This window comes from Panthera leo, chromosome A1, assembly GCF_018350215.1.
Source record: "Panthera leo isolate Ple1 chromosome A1, P.leo_Ple1_pat1.1, whole genome shotgun sequence".
NCBI classification, from domain to species: domain Eukaryota; kingdom Metazoa; phylum Chordata; class Mammalia; order Carnivora; family Felidae; genus Panthera; species Panthera leo.
The window spans coordinates 80,173,507-80,185,889 of NC_056679.1; the positions used below are offsets into that span (position 1 = coordinate 80,173,507).

A 12,383-nucleotide genomic window follows, 5' to 3' on the forward strand; every position below is an offset into this window, starting at 1 on the left:
GATCGTATTTTTACAGTATCATCTTACAGCAGTGAAGAATGGAAGTCCACGGTCACAGTAACATGTTAGTATTGTAACTTCTGAGTAATTTCTGTGACTCCGATGTTGGAATAGGATTCCCTTCTAGAAGGGTGTATTTAAGATAAGCATTGTCATTTACAGTGTAATTCTTCATTTTCTGTAAACAGAGTGTGCCCGATCCTAACTGGTGATCATGTCAGGATCGTTTACTTGTGAAACAAACACTGACTTCCTCTAAATTGTGAGTTTCTCTTTGTTAAAGTTTTTGATTTACGAATGTATTTGTTGAATAAACAAAACCACCCTCCCTGAGTTGACCCCTTTTGGGCTGCTTTTTTCCAGGTAAGTTCTCAAGAATGTCCACTTGATCTCACACTTCCTGCAGGTGTTGGTAGCCATGATCATTTGCCCTCTGGCAGCTACAGATGGCAGTGTGGCTGTCAGGCTTCGCTGTTGTGTGTGTGTGTGTGCCTTGACCTGTGTGTGCTTTCTTGTTTCGGATAGTCCTCTTTGCAGGCTGGTGTCCTCCAAGAATACACTTAAGGGATTTCCACTGCTTGCCGCATGTGCCCTGTCCTCCCTGAATCTCTGCTACCTCACAGCAGACACCCTCGTTGCTCCGCATTTAGTTGCCATGCACATTGTTCTGATGTGCAAAACCATGGATTTCTGGGGCACCTGGGTGGTCAGTCGGTTAGCATCTGACTCTTCAGCTCAGGTCGTGATCCTAAGGGTCATAGGTTCAAGCCCCATGTCGGGCTGTGCACTGACCATGTGGAGCTTGCTTGAGATTATGCCTCCCTTTCTCTGTGCCCCTCTCCTGCTCGAGCATGTGCTCTCAAAATCAAACTTAAAACCCACGGATTTCTGTGTTGTATACACACGTGCATGTTTCAGGCCACACTCTCTGGAGAATTTCTTCAATTGAAGGGAGACCTCAGGAAAGAGGCGATGAGGCCAGTGGTTGGGGGTGGGGTGGGGAGAGGGCTGCTGGTCGCTGCTACCGTTAAGTCAGCATGGACGCTCTGTGGGTGGTAGGCCTCGCACCAGACTGTGCATTTAGAACCCATGTGCCGCTGGGGTGGAGGGGGCCATGTTTACATCTGGCATCAAAAAGCGACCTGGGTTTTAGGTGCGATGATCGATCGGCTATGGAAGGAAGAAGTTTTACGAATATAACCCATGTAGGGAAAGGGACAGAGGTAGCAACTGATTTCCGTATTGCTGGAAAAGTATGTGCACATGCACGTGTGATGGGAGGTTTCTGAAAGCACCCAGGATAAGGCTGCATTAGAGGGTAGGCCTGTCTGTACGGTTTCTTCCAGATGCACACTTGATAATAGGCGGAAAGAGCCTCAAATGTAAGATTGCACCTCAGGCCTGTAGGGGCGGCAGTGGTGGGGGGGAACCCAGAAAGACGGGTGGAGGGCTCTGGGGTGAGATGCTTTGGGATTCTTCTGGGACGTGGGGGTGAGTGTTCCTCCAGATGAACACCGCGTGCTCTTCCCAAACAGCTGTGCTGGTGGGCGCTCTAGGGGATGTTCCACTCTCTGGGGACTGTGCTTCAACATCCTGTTTGAAGGACCTATCCCCTAGGTCAGCTGACTGACAGCAGTCAGGGGTCAGGGGTGATATCCCCCGGTATCAGGGATGAGACCCTGGTAGGTGGTGGGAGCCTGTGAGGACACAGCTGGGATGACAAGAGCACCCCCGGCCTCCACATCTGCCCTGCAGCTGCCTGACTGCCCCTGCCCGTCTGCGGGGCTGCTCTGCATGGACGTGGGTCCCACAGACACCCTCCCCCGGGGCTCCTGGTTTTCCTGGTCCCCTCGCTTCCTCCTCAGCTTGGGCTTTACGTTTTGTTCTGTTGCTTCCCTTCGTGGGTAATGCCTCACCATGGACCTGGTGTGCATGCCGCGGTTATCCCTTGGGGCCCCGCTTTGTAACACGAGGACCTGCCTTGACCTTTCTCCACCCTTCCATCCTGCCTCCAGTCAGCTGTGTTTTCCATGTACATCATCAGGATTGTTATGATTGCCCTTGGTTCCGAAACCACAGGCAGCATCCATTCAGCAAATACTTGAGTGAACTCTGTTGTGGGGACCGGAGGGGGTGGGGGGGGGAGTGAAAAACCAAAACCAAGGTGTCTTTCCAGAAATCACGAAGCTTACCTGAGGTTCCCGAAATAGAAAATGTGGTAGACAGTTGAGAAGGTGAAGGTCTGCTAGGCTCCCCGCTGGCACTAAATAAAAGCCTGAGAGGCGTGACTGCGCACACACTGTGTGGGTCTCACTTGGTTCCTGCGTCAGATACGCCAGCCTCACAAAGTCATGTTGTGACAGGTTTGAGTCCAGGGAGATGTAAATACAGACTGGGTGCTAGGTGATAACGAGGAATTCCTATCTTTGTCAGGTGTGATCGTGGCCTGATGTTTGGATTGTCATCAGTCCCAGTCTGACGGGCACTGAAGTGTCAGGGGCTAAGATGCCCATGTTTGGGATCCACCGTGTAAGGCTTCCGGAAGAGGAAAGGAGGGATCTGAGTGTTCACTGTCCAAGCTCGGTATGAGCAGAGACAGTGACCCTCTCGGCTTTCGTGTTGGCGAGTTTGGGTAATCAAGTTGCAGAGCAGGGCCAGTACGGTCCCCACGCAGGGGCTCCTGAGCATGTGTCGCTAGCACAACATCCCCACGACCACGGAAAGGGTCGAGGGCACTGTGGCTGCTAGGAAGCTGGTGACATGACCGGCGTGGGGCTCGTGAGCGAGGTGACAGCTGTTGTCCAGAGGACAGTAGGAGAAAGTTGGAACTAGTGGTTCTCGGGGCTGGCAGCAGGCTCTGTTGGGTCACTGACACCCCTCAAAGCCAGGGGCAGTAGGGGATGTGGAGCCTTTGAACCAGTTATTCATGTTTCGTCTTCCCCAAGCTTGCCTTCTCCCAAAGTAGGCAGCAGGGAAGAGCCTGTGATAGTCAAGTCAGGCCAGGGGTGAGGGCTGTGGGCACAGGCACATTCACGGACCTGCTTTTCGCGGGCCTTTACCCCGGGTCAGCCGAGGTCCAGGAGCAGCGGCGTGCGTCGGGAGGTCAGCAGCCTGACACCGTGCCACGTAGCTCCCTTCCTCGGTGGACATTTGATCCCCTCAAGACCTCACGAGTGGGAGAGTACAGGACAAGGTACGTTGAGAGAGCACGTTCACGTACCTTTTATTGGAGCATATTGTTGGGTTCTGGTTAATCTCTTTCTGTGCCTAACTTGCAGATTAAACTTTATCACAGGTGTGCACGTAGGGTTTGGTATGCTCGGTTTGGGGCATTTCCCGGGTTCTGGGAACATAGACCTCACGGATAAGGGGGGTGTCTCCTGTGTGGGCTTCCTCAAGGGCCCCCACCTTCAGTGCTGCCTAGAGGCGCCATTCCCTCTGTGCAGGATGGTTCTGATTTTGTGGGGGATGTAGTGTGGTGCTCTAGCCCAGGGCGCAAGATGTCTTTTCTGGAAAGTGTCTTTTCCAGTAATGTTGCTCGTTCCTTTTGCTTTCTCCTGAAAATCCTATTAGCTGTCTTGTTTTGCCTTCTTTGGCTTTTAATCTGGTTTTTGTATTTTTTGTTTCGCTGGATTTCATTCATTTGGAGTCCACTCCTCAGATCTTTGAGTTCACTGTCTCCTCTTACTTGTGATGGTGACCAGAGTTTTCATTTCCAGAAATGGTTTCGTTCTTTTTCAGGTGTTTTTAATTTTTGTGGTGCACTGTTTATTCATTATGGCTCTTTTCTTTCCAGGTGGGGTTTTCTTTTCTTTTCTTTTTTAATACTTAAGTAGAGAGGGGGCGAGCAGGATAGAGAGAGGGAAAGAGAATTCCGAGCAGGCTCCGCACTGTCAGGTCTCAGCACAGACCCCAGTATAGGGCTCGAACTCATGAACCGTGGGATTATGACCTGAGCCAGAATCAAGAGTCAGACGCTTAACCGACTGAGCCGCTCAGGTGCCCCTCTTTCCAGGCGTTTTAAATATACTTACTCCATGGTCTCCTAAATTTTCCCCTTGTTTCAACATCTTGGGTGTTCCATTTCCTTTGTATGTTGTATCTGTTTATACTGGGTTCAGTTCTTCGTGAGCTGTAACTTTGCTATAGTTGTGTCTTTGGGGGTTTGGTTGGGGGTACCTCTGTGCCCTGGGCTGTGGAAACATTCCTACAGAGAGGAGGGACATTTGTTTCCTCGGGGGCTCCCAGAGATTTTCTTGCCCTGGGCAAACACCCTGGGGCCCTTTGGGGGCTGGAGTGGGTTTGGACCATATGCCTCCGCAGGGGCGGGCTCAGGGTTTGGATTTCTCCTGGGCTGTGTCTCCCAGCCCGCGTCCTTGCGAGACGCTGTTTGTCTGGGTTGGCGAGCAGGATAGGCTTCTCGTTGTCAGCCTGCCCGAAGGGTCCCCAAGAGCTCCTCCTGTTTGTCACTCAGGGCTGTGTCTGGTCTCTGCAGTGCCCTCCTCCTTTATTCACTTAGCATATTCATGGTTAAATTCTCTTGTTTTTGGCATTCTTAGTTTATTGGAAGAAAGGGAAGATCTGTATCTTCCGGCGCCTGGTAGGACAGCACTAAATTATGTTCTCGTGGTTTCCTCGCAGTCCCAGTGAATTGTATCAATCTTTAGCTATCGGATGGGCCAAAAATGGTTTATTTTTCTTAAGATACTGGGAAGGCTGAGTGTTTTCTAACGTTTCCTGGGCGCAACTTTTGTTAAAATTGGCCATTACTTCCCTTCTGGTATATTATGGTCTAAGTTGTGTGGGTGGGGTGGTGGTGGTGTTATTTTAGGGGGAGGGGGCGGGTGGGGAGTAGGTGCTGGAGGGCTCCCTCGGGCTGCACAGAGGTTCCTGAGGCAAACCTGGCATCCTGGGCCCCTCCTGCCCGGCGTGTTGACCGAGCGTCCCCTCCCCGTGTGACTGAGGGCCGGGGCCCCGGGATGAGTGCGGAGCGGGCCCTGCTGTGGCTGTCGGCGGGGGAGCTGCGGAGCCCTGGCCTCACCCCGCCGCCTTAGCTGTGGGAGGGCAGCGGTCTCCCTCCCTCGGGGCCTCCTGCCACGGAGGTGCCTTGCGGTTGGTGGCACCACAGGCAGACACGGCTCCTCTCTGACCGCTCGGTGCCGGGGTTTCTTACCTTGGAGCCCTCTGTCGGGAAGGGCCCACGGGGTTTGGGGAGATGTTCCCGGCCCTCCCGTGGCAGTGATTCCCCTGTAGCCGTCGGCAGAGTTGTGGACTCCCTTTTCCACGGGAGAGGAGACCGCGTGTTTGGGCTCCGCCTGCACTGGGTGGCTGTCTTCTGCCTGCCCTCTGTTTTTACACGGTGCCGTAGCCTGGCGCTACTTCTTGTGAAAAAGCCTTTTCTCCTGGTTCTCCCAGTAAGTTAGTTGAATGTTATCTGTGCCGTTGGGAGGTGTGTCTTAAATGAGGCACTTGACAGATTATTTGCTTTTAAAATTTAAAGCTGGGGCACCTGGGGGCTCAGTCGGTTGTGTGTCTGACTCTTGATTCTGGCTCAGGTCATGATTCCAGGGTCGTGGGTTGGAGTTCTGGGTCGGGCTCTGTGCTGAGCGTGGAGCCTTCTCTCTCTTCCTCTGCCCTCCCCAGCTCATGCACGCATGTGCATTTGCTTGTGCGCTTGCTCTCTCTCTCAAATAAAAAATAAAAAATAAATCAGGGGCACCTGGGTGGCTCAGTTGGTTAAACGGCTGACTTCAGCTCAGGTCACGATCTCACAGATCATGGGTTTGAACCCTGTGTCATGCTCTGCGCTGACAACGTGGAGCCTGCTTGGGATTCACTCTCTGCCCCTCCCCCACATATTCTCTCTCTCAGAAATAAGAAACAACTTAAAATAAATCCAGTCCAAGGTAATAGCACACACGTTGGTGTTTGTGGTCCGGCGACCGTCTTTCAGGCTTCAGTGCTCACCTTTATTTTTATCTGTATTTGTCCCCTAAATGATGGGTTCCAAAGGTGAAAGGCATCGTTTTTCTTAAGGTAAAAGCATGTCAATTTTTTCTTCTACAGTTAAATTCCTACCTGTAGGTGCGAGACTGGGAAGGAATGTGTGTTAGCCAGAACACATTGATATTTCTTAAGGGCTCAGAAGTGGTTCATTTCTCACGGAGTTCTGTTTTCATCCTGTGAGCGGAGAGTTCTTTCAACTAGGAACAACACCTGTTTTGTGCTTTATTGTCAACCTTTTGGAAAAGCAAGTGAGGCATTGAAGGATGGTTTAGACAGACCATTCATTCCATAGGAAGGTGAAGGCCTACAGTTAGTGCATGTGATTTCAGGCGTTTCTGGGTTTCTGTTGCAAGGCAGATAACGGCAATACTGAGCAGCCAGTTGGAAGTGGGGACCCGAGACTTTGGCAGTGTTTGGGATTGAGGGCACTGTTGAGGGAGCTAGCAGAGACTTGGGGCAGGTGGGTGGAAGGGTGCTGAGCACAGCACACCAGAGGGACAGAGCGTTGACTGACTCAGGTGAGGCGGGTGTGTGACCTGCTCCTCGAATGCCCTTGCCCTTCCCCCCACCCCCACCCCAACCACCCCAGTTTGCTCTCCAGCCCCGGTAGCCAGTGACTGACACGCCCACCCACCCTGAGGGCCACACTGGCAGTCGGCATATGCTTCCTTGATCCCTTTTTTGCTGGCGAATCTCCTGAACAGGTGTTGAATGAACGCTGGGCAGCGTACAGATACTTGAACCCTCGAGTAATCACAATTGCTCGCACTACGGTTTCTGGGGTGGAGGTTCTTAAGGCTCCGTGGGTTTTTCTTGTTTTCTGCCCCTGCTCGGGATGGATTTCCTCCTCCTTGGCTTATCACGCTGAGCCAGATCCTACTTGTTTGGAGAGACCTGCGTTGTGAGTGCTCTGAATTGGACGTGTAGCCCAGACCTGCGTCTTGGTGTTTTAACATCGTTACGTATCTGCCTGCATCGGCTGGTATTTTATCTTGACTGCACTTGTGATCTGTTAGCATAGCTCATGCTCGTGCTCTTTCTTCTGCTGACAGTCAGGGAGCATGGCCTGTCAGACGCCGAGCCCGAGCAGGGAGTACGGGGTGAGCCACGTACGGGCTGGGGGGGACGCCGGCTCCCTGACCTCAGGGCATGAGCACGAGGGAGGCGCGGGCCTCTGGCAGCTACCCTTGTTGGCTGGTGCTCTCACGGGAGGTCCCTGGACCAGTAGCTCTGGGCTGTGGGGGCTGGTGTGTGTGGTCTCCAGTACTGGTCAGTAAAATTGCGTTACGTTTTCATTTCAGAAAAGCCTGTGTCTCCTAAATCAGGAACGTTGAAGAGCCCTCCCAAAGGATTTGATACTACTGCCATTAACAAGAGCTATTACAACGTGGTGAGTACCTGCAAAACCCATTTTAAGAATAACTTATTTTTTTTTTTTGAATGTCTCTAAAACTCTGCAGTGTAGACTGTAGGTAAATGGTGTGGAGTATGAAGGAGGAGATAGAAATCATCTGTTGTGGGCTGCACAGTTACAACCACCGTTAACGTTCTGGTGTATTTTCTTCTAATCTTCCACGATCTTACATTTTTGTTTACTACTTAAGTAGACTTATACCCTTCTGTTGTCACATAACGTAGTATTCCCTCCTACTGTTTCAAGTCCTCAAAAGCGAGATTGTAAAAAAGCGCACGATGTGATTTATAGGCGCCACGTGGCGTTTTACTTGTGCTTTGGGTGGATTGTAAGTACTTCAGATCAGTACTGTTTCTAGTTTACTTGTTTCTTGACATAAAGTCTCTTCCGGGATTGATGGATCCGTGCATCGGGTAGTGTGCAATTACAGGAGAGCATCTATACGTCGCACTCAGTGAAGACAAGTGCTTCAGAATGGAACACGACGTTATGAAACTTAACGTGAGCAATAATGTGGGCTTAAAAAAGACCCGTGATGCTAGGTCTAGTGTATAGTCTACTCTTTCCTGGTCCCTAAACCCTTGCATGGACTGCAGAAATAGGAAATGGTATTATTTGGATCACCTTCGAAATGGCTGGCATATATTGGTGTGATAAACCAGCGTAGTACACTTTGTGAGTGTGGCTCTGTCTTCCATTCCGTGGAAAGTGTGCATTTTGGGTTTCTTCCCTGCTCCTGGTCTTGCACAGGACGCTTCCTGAGAAGCAGTGTCCACTTGAGTCCGTGACACCTGTGTGTCCTTGAAGTGAAACCACTACGGATCGGTGCTGCTTTGAGCATCTGAGTGTTTCACTTCCTGTGCTCCTGTAGGAAAAGGAGAGGACGCGTGATGGACGGAAGTCTGTTCTGCTGCGCTGACCTGTTGCCACAGCCTCTGCTGTGAGTTTGTGTGTTCGGCATGCCGACCATTCACTTCCCACTGGCCCCCGACCTTCCAGAGCAGGGTGACGTCGGGAGGGCTCCTTGCTCTGACGCGCGGTGATAGGACCCCTGCTCTGTGCCAGGCCCTGGTGAAGGCAGCAGGATGTGGCAGCCAGCACCTGTCCCCCTACCCCCCCACTCCCCCATCCCCATGCTGCCTCTGCCTCCTTTCACTTCCACTCTTCTTGTCCTGTGGACTCAGCTTGCTGCCTCAGACTGGATTTCTACGTGTGGTCGACACCAGGCCCTCTTCCCGAGCAGTCCTTGAGTCCCAGCCTCTGCTTCTCTGACTTCATCTGGGTGCAGACTTCAGCCCAGCTGTGCGGGGCTCCCCAGCATGGCCCGTACCCGAGGGGCCGCCTGCCTCTCCTGGTTCTGCTCTGCTGTCCACACCCTCTTTGCGTCTCTGTCGGATGTTCGTCGTGGATGTTCGTCCACATGACGTGGCTCTTCCTCTGCTTTGCTCGTTAGTATACGATGTGTTACGTGTGTGGCTCTGTGTCCAAAGCACAGTGAGAGTGGTCTGGGGTGCTTGAGGGCCTCACAGGAGGCGAGCTTGGGGAGCAGCCTCTTCCTCGTGTTCCTCTGTGAGATCCGGGGTTCCGCCCAGGGGAAGGTGTCCTGGGCGGAGTACCAGTCCGGATCCACAGTGCTGCTCTGGAGAGGGGGCTGCTGCTCCTCTCTGAGGTTGTGTCCACTTAACCCTAACTGTTAGAGGAAGCAAGGCAGGGCCCCGCCCCTGGAGCCCACGTCATCTCTCTGGTCTTTGCAGTAGTCTTGCCTCCATTAGGGATTTTGCGGATGTAGGCAACCATGCTTTTCCAGAAGTCCTGGTAAGTTGTTGTCCTTTGCATTTTATGTTCTGTAACCCTCTTCAGCTTGAAGCATCATCAGTGCTTTTTTGGATTTCTTTCTTTGAACTATTCTTGTATGTGGGGGGGGCAGGGAAGTGCCTTTATATCACAGGTGCTGTTCTGAGTCAGCCACTCTTTCATTGAGAAGGATGGGAAAACACCTTGACCTCAGAATCACATCCAAATTGTTGTTTTCATAAAGCTGTGTTGGTAAATAGCACATGTTAAAATTGTACTTGTTATGGACATAACTCAGAATCCATGGAAACCCTCTTTGGGTGTAGCACCCCTTTTACAGGGAGAACATAGCTCTAGCTGTTAAAGGCCTTGCCCAGGGTCTGCCACTCTTTGGTGACTAAGCCAGGAATGAATTCCTCTTTTTTGAATTCTGTATTTATAAACGATGTAGAAAAGTAAACTGTAGAGCAGAATACAACATGTAAAGTAAAGAAGAAGAGCTTTTTCACACTGCCTGGCGTGGCTTTGTTTTCACAGCAAACTGGAAGTTTAGGTATTTTTAACCCTGCTGATGGGAGAAGGTTCTCCAAGAGGAAGACTGTTGGTGAGAGACTGAGTCTCCGCTTGGGCTCAGCGGAAAGCAGTGGGGAGAGTTGTGGGTGGAGGTACGAGACCGGAGGCGGGCAGGACGGGATGGATGGGCGTCCTGTGGCTCCTGAGTGATGGTCGAGACCGCCCACCGACGCTGGCACGTAGCTAGTGCTTCTGGGTGGCTTAGGACTGTCCTGGGACAGTCCTGGGACGCATGCTGTGTGTGCGAAGTGTCATGGTGTCCATGGGTCTCGGAGCTGCTGTGAGTTTTTCTTCACTTGTTTCTGTTCTTCAGACTGAAGGGTCTCTATTGTCCTTTCTGTTGGCCGATTGTTGTACATCTGCATCTAGTGTTGGGCCCCTCGAGTGGATTTTTCACTTTATCACACCTTTCAGTTCACAATCACCATTTGGTTATTTTTATGGTCAAATAGTGTATTTGTGTCATTGTTTATGTATGTTAATTCTTTAGGCATACCTGTTTTAGTTCTTTGGACGTTTTTAAAAAGACTCGACTTATTTTAGAGCAGCTTGAGGTTGACATTGGAGAGGGTGGAGCTTTGCCAAGGCCCCATGATCAGCACCTCTCAGGCTTGCTGGCTCTCCTCTTCATGCGGGATAGTCCCCTGCTGTCTGGACCGACCAGTTTGTCCATCACCCACTGGAGGACTTCTCGCTTGCTTCCGGGTGTTGGTGATTGTGAACGAAGCAGCTGTGAACTCGCGTGCGTAGGTTTTCTCGTGGACGTGATTTCAGCTCGTTTGGGTGAATGCGAAGGACTGTGATTGTTGGGTGGTGTGGGGAGCGTGTTCTCAGTTCTGTAAGAAACCGCACATGGTCCCCCAGGGAGGACCCCTGTGGGGCATCTTCTGCCACGCCTGCTGGTGTCTGATCGGGTTTCGCTGATGGACGAGGTGTGTGGTGCCGCCTCAGTGTCTCAGTCAGCAGTTCGCGGATGACGTGTGTCCACGTGCTTACTGCCACCTGTAAGGTGTCTGTTCAGTTCTGCTATCCACTTTTAAATTTGGGCTCTCTTAGGGAGCTGTAAGTTTAACTTTGACTATAGTTTGAGGGCGATGTGCACGGATGTGGTGTTTTGGCATTTATGCTGCTTGGTGTCCTCCGAGCCTCCCGGGATCTGTGGTTTTGGTGTCTGACATTAATTAGGGGAAATTCTCTGTCATCATGGCTTGAACTCTTTCTTGTGTTTCTTCTCCTTCTGGTACTTCCACCGTGTGTATTTACACCTTGTGCAGTCCCCACCATCCTTGGATGTTGTGTTGTGTCTTCTCTGTCTTTTCAGCCTTGAGGGATGCTGTTAAGGCCTGTAGCGCTGGGATTCTCTCTGCAGCCGTGTGCGATCTGCTATCGACACCATTCTGGGCATTCTTCATTTCTGTTAGTGTTTCTCCCGGTTTTCAGTTCTTGGGATTTCCACCTCCTTGCCGGTCTTTTCTTGCATGCCGTCTGCTTTCTGCGTTAGAACCCTTAGCATCTTAATCTTCGTTGTTCTTAGTTCCTGGTGGGATAATTCCAGTGTCCCCACCATGTCTTCTTCCGATGCTTGCTTTTCTTTTCAGACTGTGTGTTTTGCCTTTTGCTGAGTCTTGTAAGTTTTTGGCGATAATTGAACATCGTGTATCATGTAAAAAAGGAAGTGCTCACTGAGGGGGTGAGGTGTGCGGGGAGAGGAGGGGGGTGCTCCCTCAGGGAGCCTATGCCTCTGGACCATGAACTCCACTGGTGTGTTTTAAATTCTGCCCCCCCTCCCTCCCTCCTGCCTGCAGATCAGGTGGCCCAAGGGGGCTGGGCTGTTGGTCTTTGCCAGGGCGTTTGAGCAGGCTAGTCTGAGTTAACTAGTTTCCCTGAGGGCAGGCCTCATAAGTACCAGGATGCTGAGCTGTTATTTCTGAATGGCTCTTCCAGTGGTTCTTCTTTTCTCCGCTGAAAGCCCAAGTGTGTTTTTCTCTGAGGCTTTGGGAATTTGGTCAAACTCCTAGATGATAATTTCCCAGTACTGAGGAGGCCTCTCTACGACTGGGTCTCCGCCAGAGTTTTGAACTCACACTTGTCTGCACTGAGCCTCTAGCAGTCCGTCATGATGGTTCACGTTTTCCCACCCTGTTGCTGGCTCATAGTGTGGTTTCTTCTGGGGCGCCCGGGCTCCGGCAAGTGGGGCTCCTAGGGTGTGTTGGCCTCTCCAGACTTGGGGGCGGGGGTTTGCCTTGCGTCCTGTCCTCTCTACCATAGGGGTCCAGCAGGAGTTGATTTTTCAGTGTGTTCAGCTTTTGACTTCGTTGGATGGAGTATGATTTCCACACAGAAACAGGCAAAAGCAGAAGTCCCTGTTTGAACATATTTAGAGCAGCTTTTTTTTTAATTCTTTTTTTTTTTAAATGTTTATTTTTGAGACAGAGCATGAATGGGGGAGGGTCAGAGAGAGAGGGAGACACAGAATCCGAAGCAGGCTCCAGGCTCCCAGCTGTCGGCACAGAGCCCGACGTGGGGCTTGAACTCACAGACTGTGAGATCATGACCTGAGCCAAAATCGGACGCTTACCCAACCTAGCCACCCAGG

At 51.5% G+C, this 12,383-nt stretch overlaps 1 protein-coding gene across 5 annotated transcripts in view; it reads left to right on the forward strand.

Moving 5' to 3' along the window:
* Positions 1–12,383, forward strand: part of ARHGEF7 (Rho guanine nucleotide exchange factor 7) — a 134,361-nt gene that overhangs the window by 73,771 nt on the left and 48,207 nt on the right. For all 5 annotated transcript variants that reach the window (XM_042930302.1, XM_042930289.1, XM_042930300.1 and 2 more), the window contains one exon: positions 7,308–7,396. In XM_042930302.1, coding sequence (XP_042786236.1) covers positions 7,308–7,396 — 89 coding nt within the window. The remainder of the gene's footprint in view (positions 1–7,307; positions 7,397–12,383) is intronic.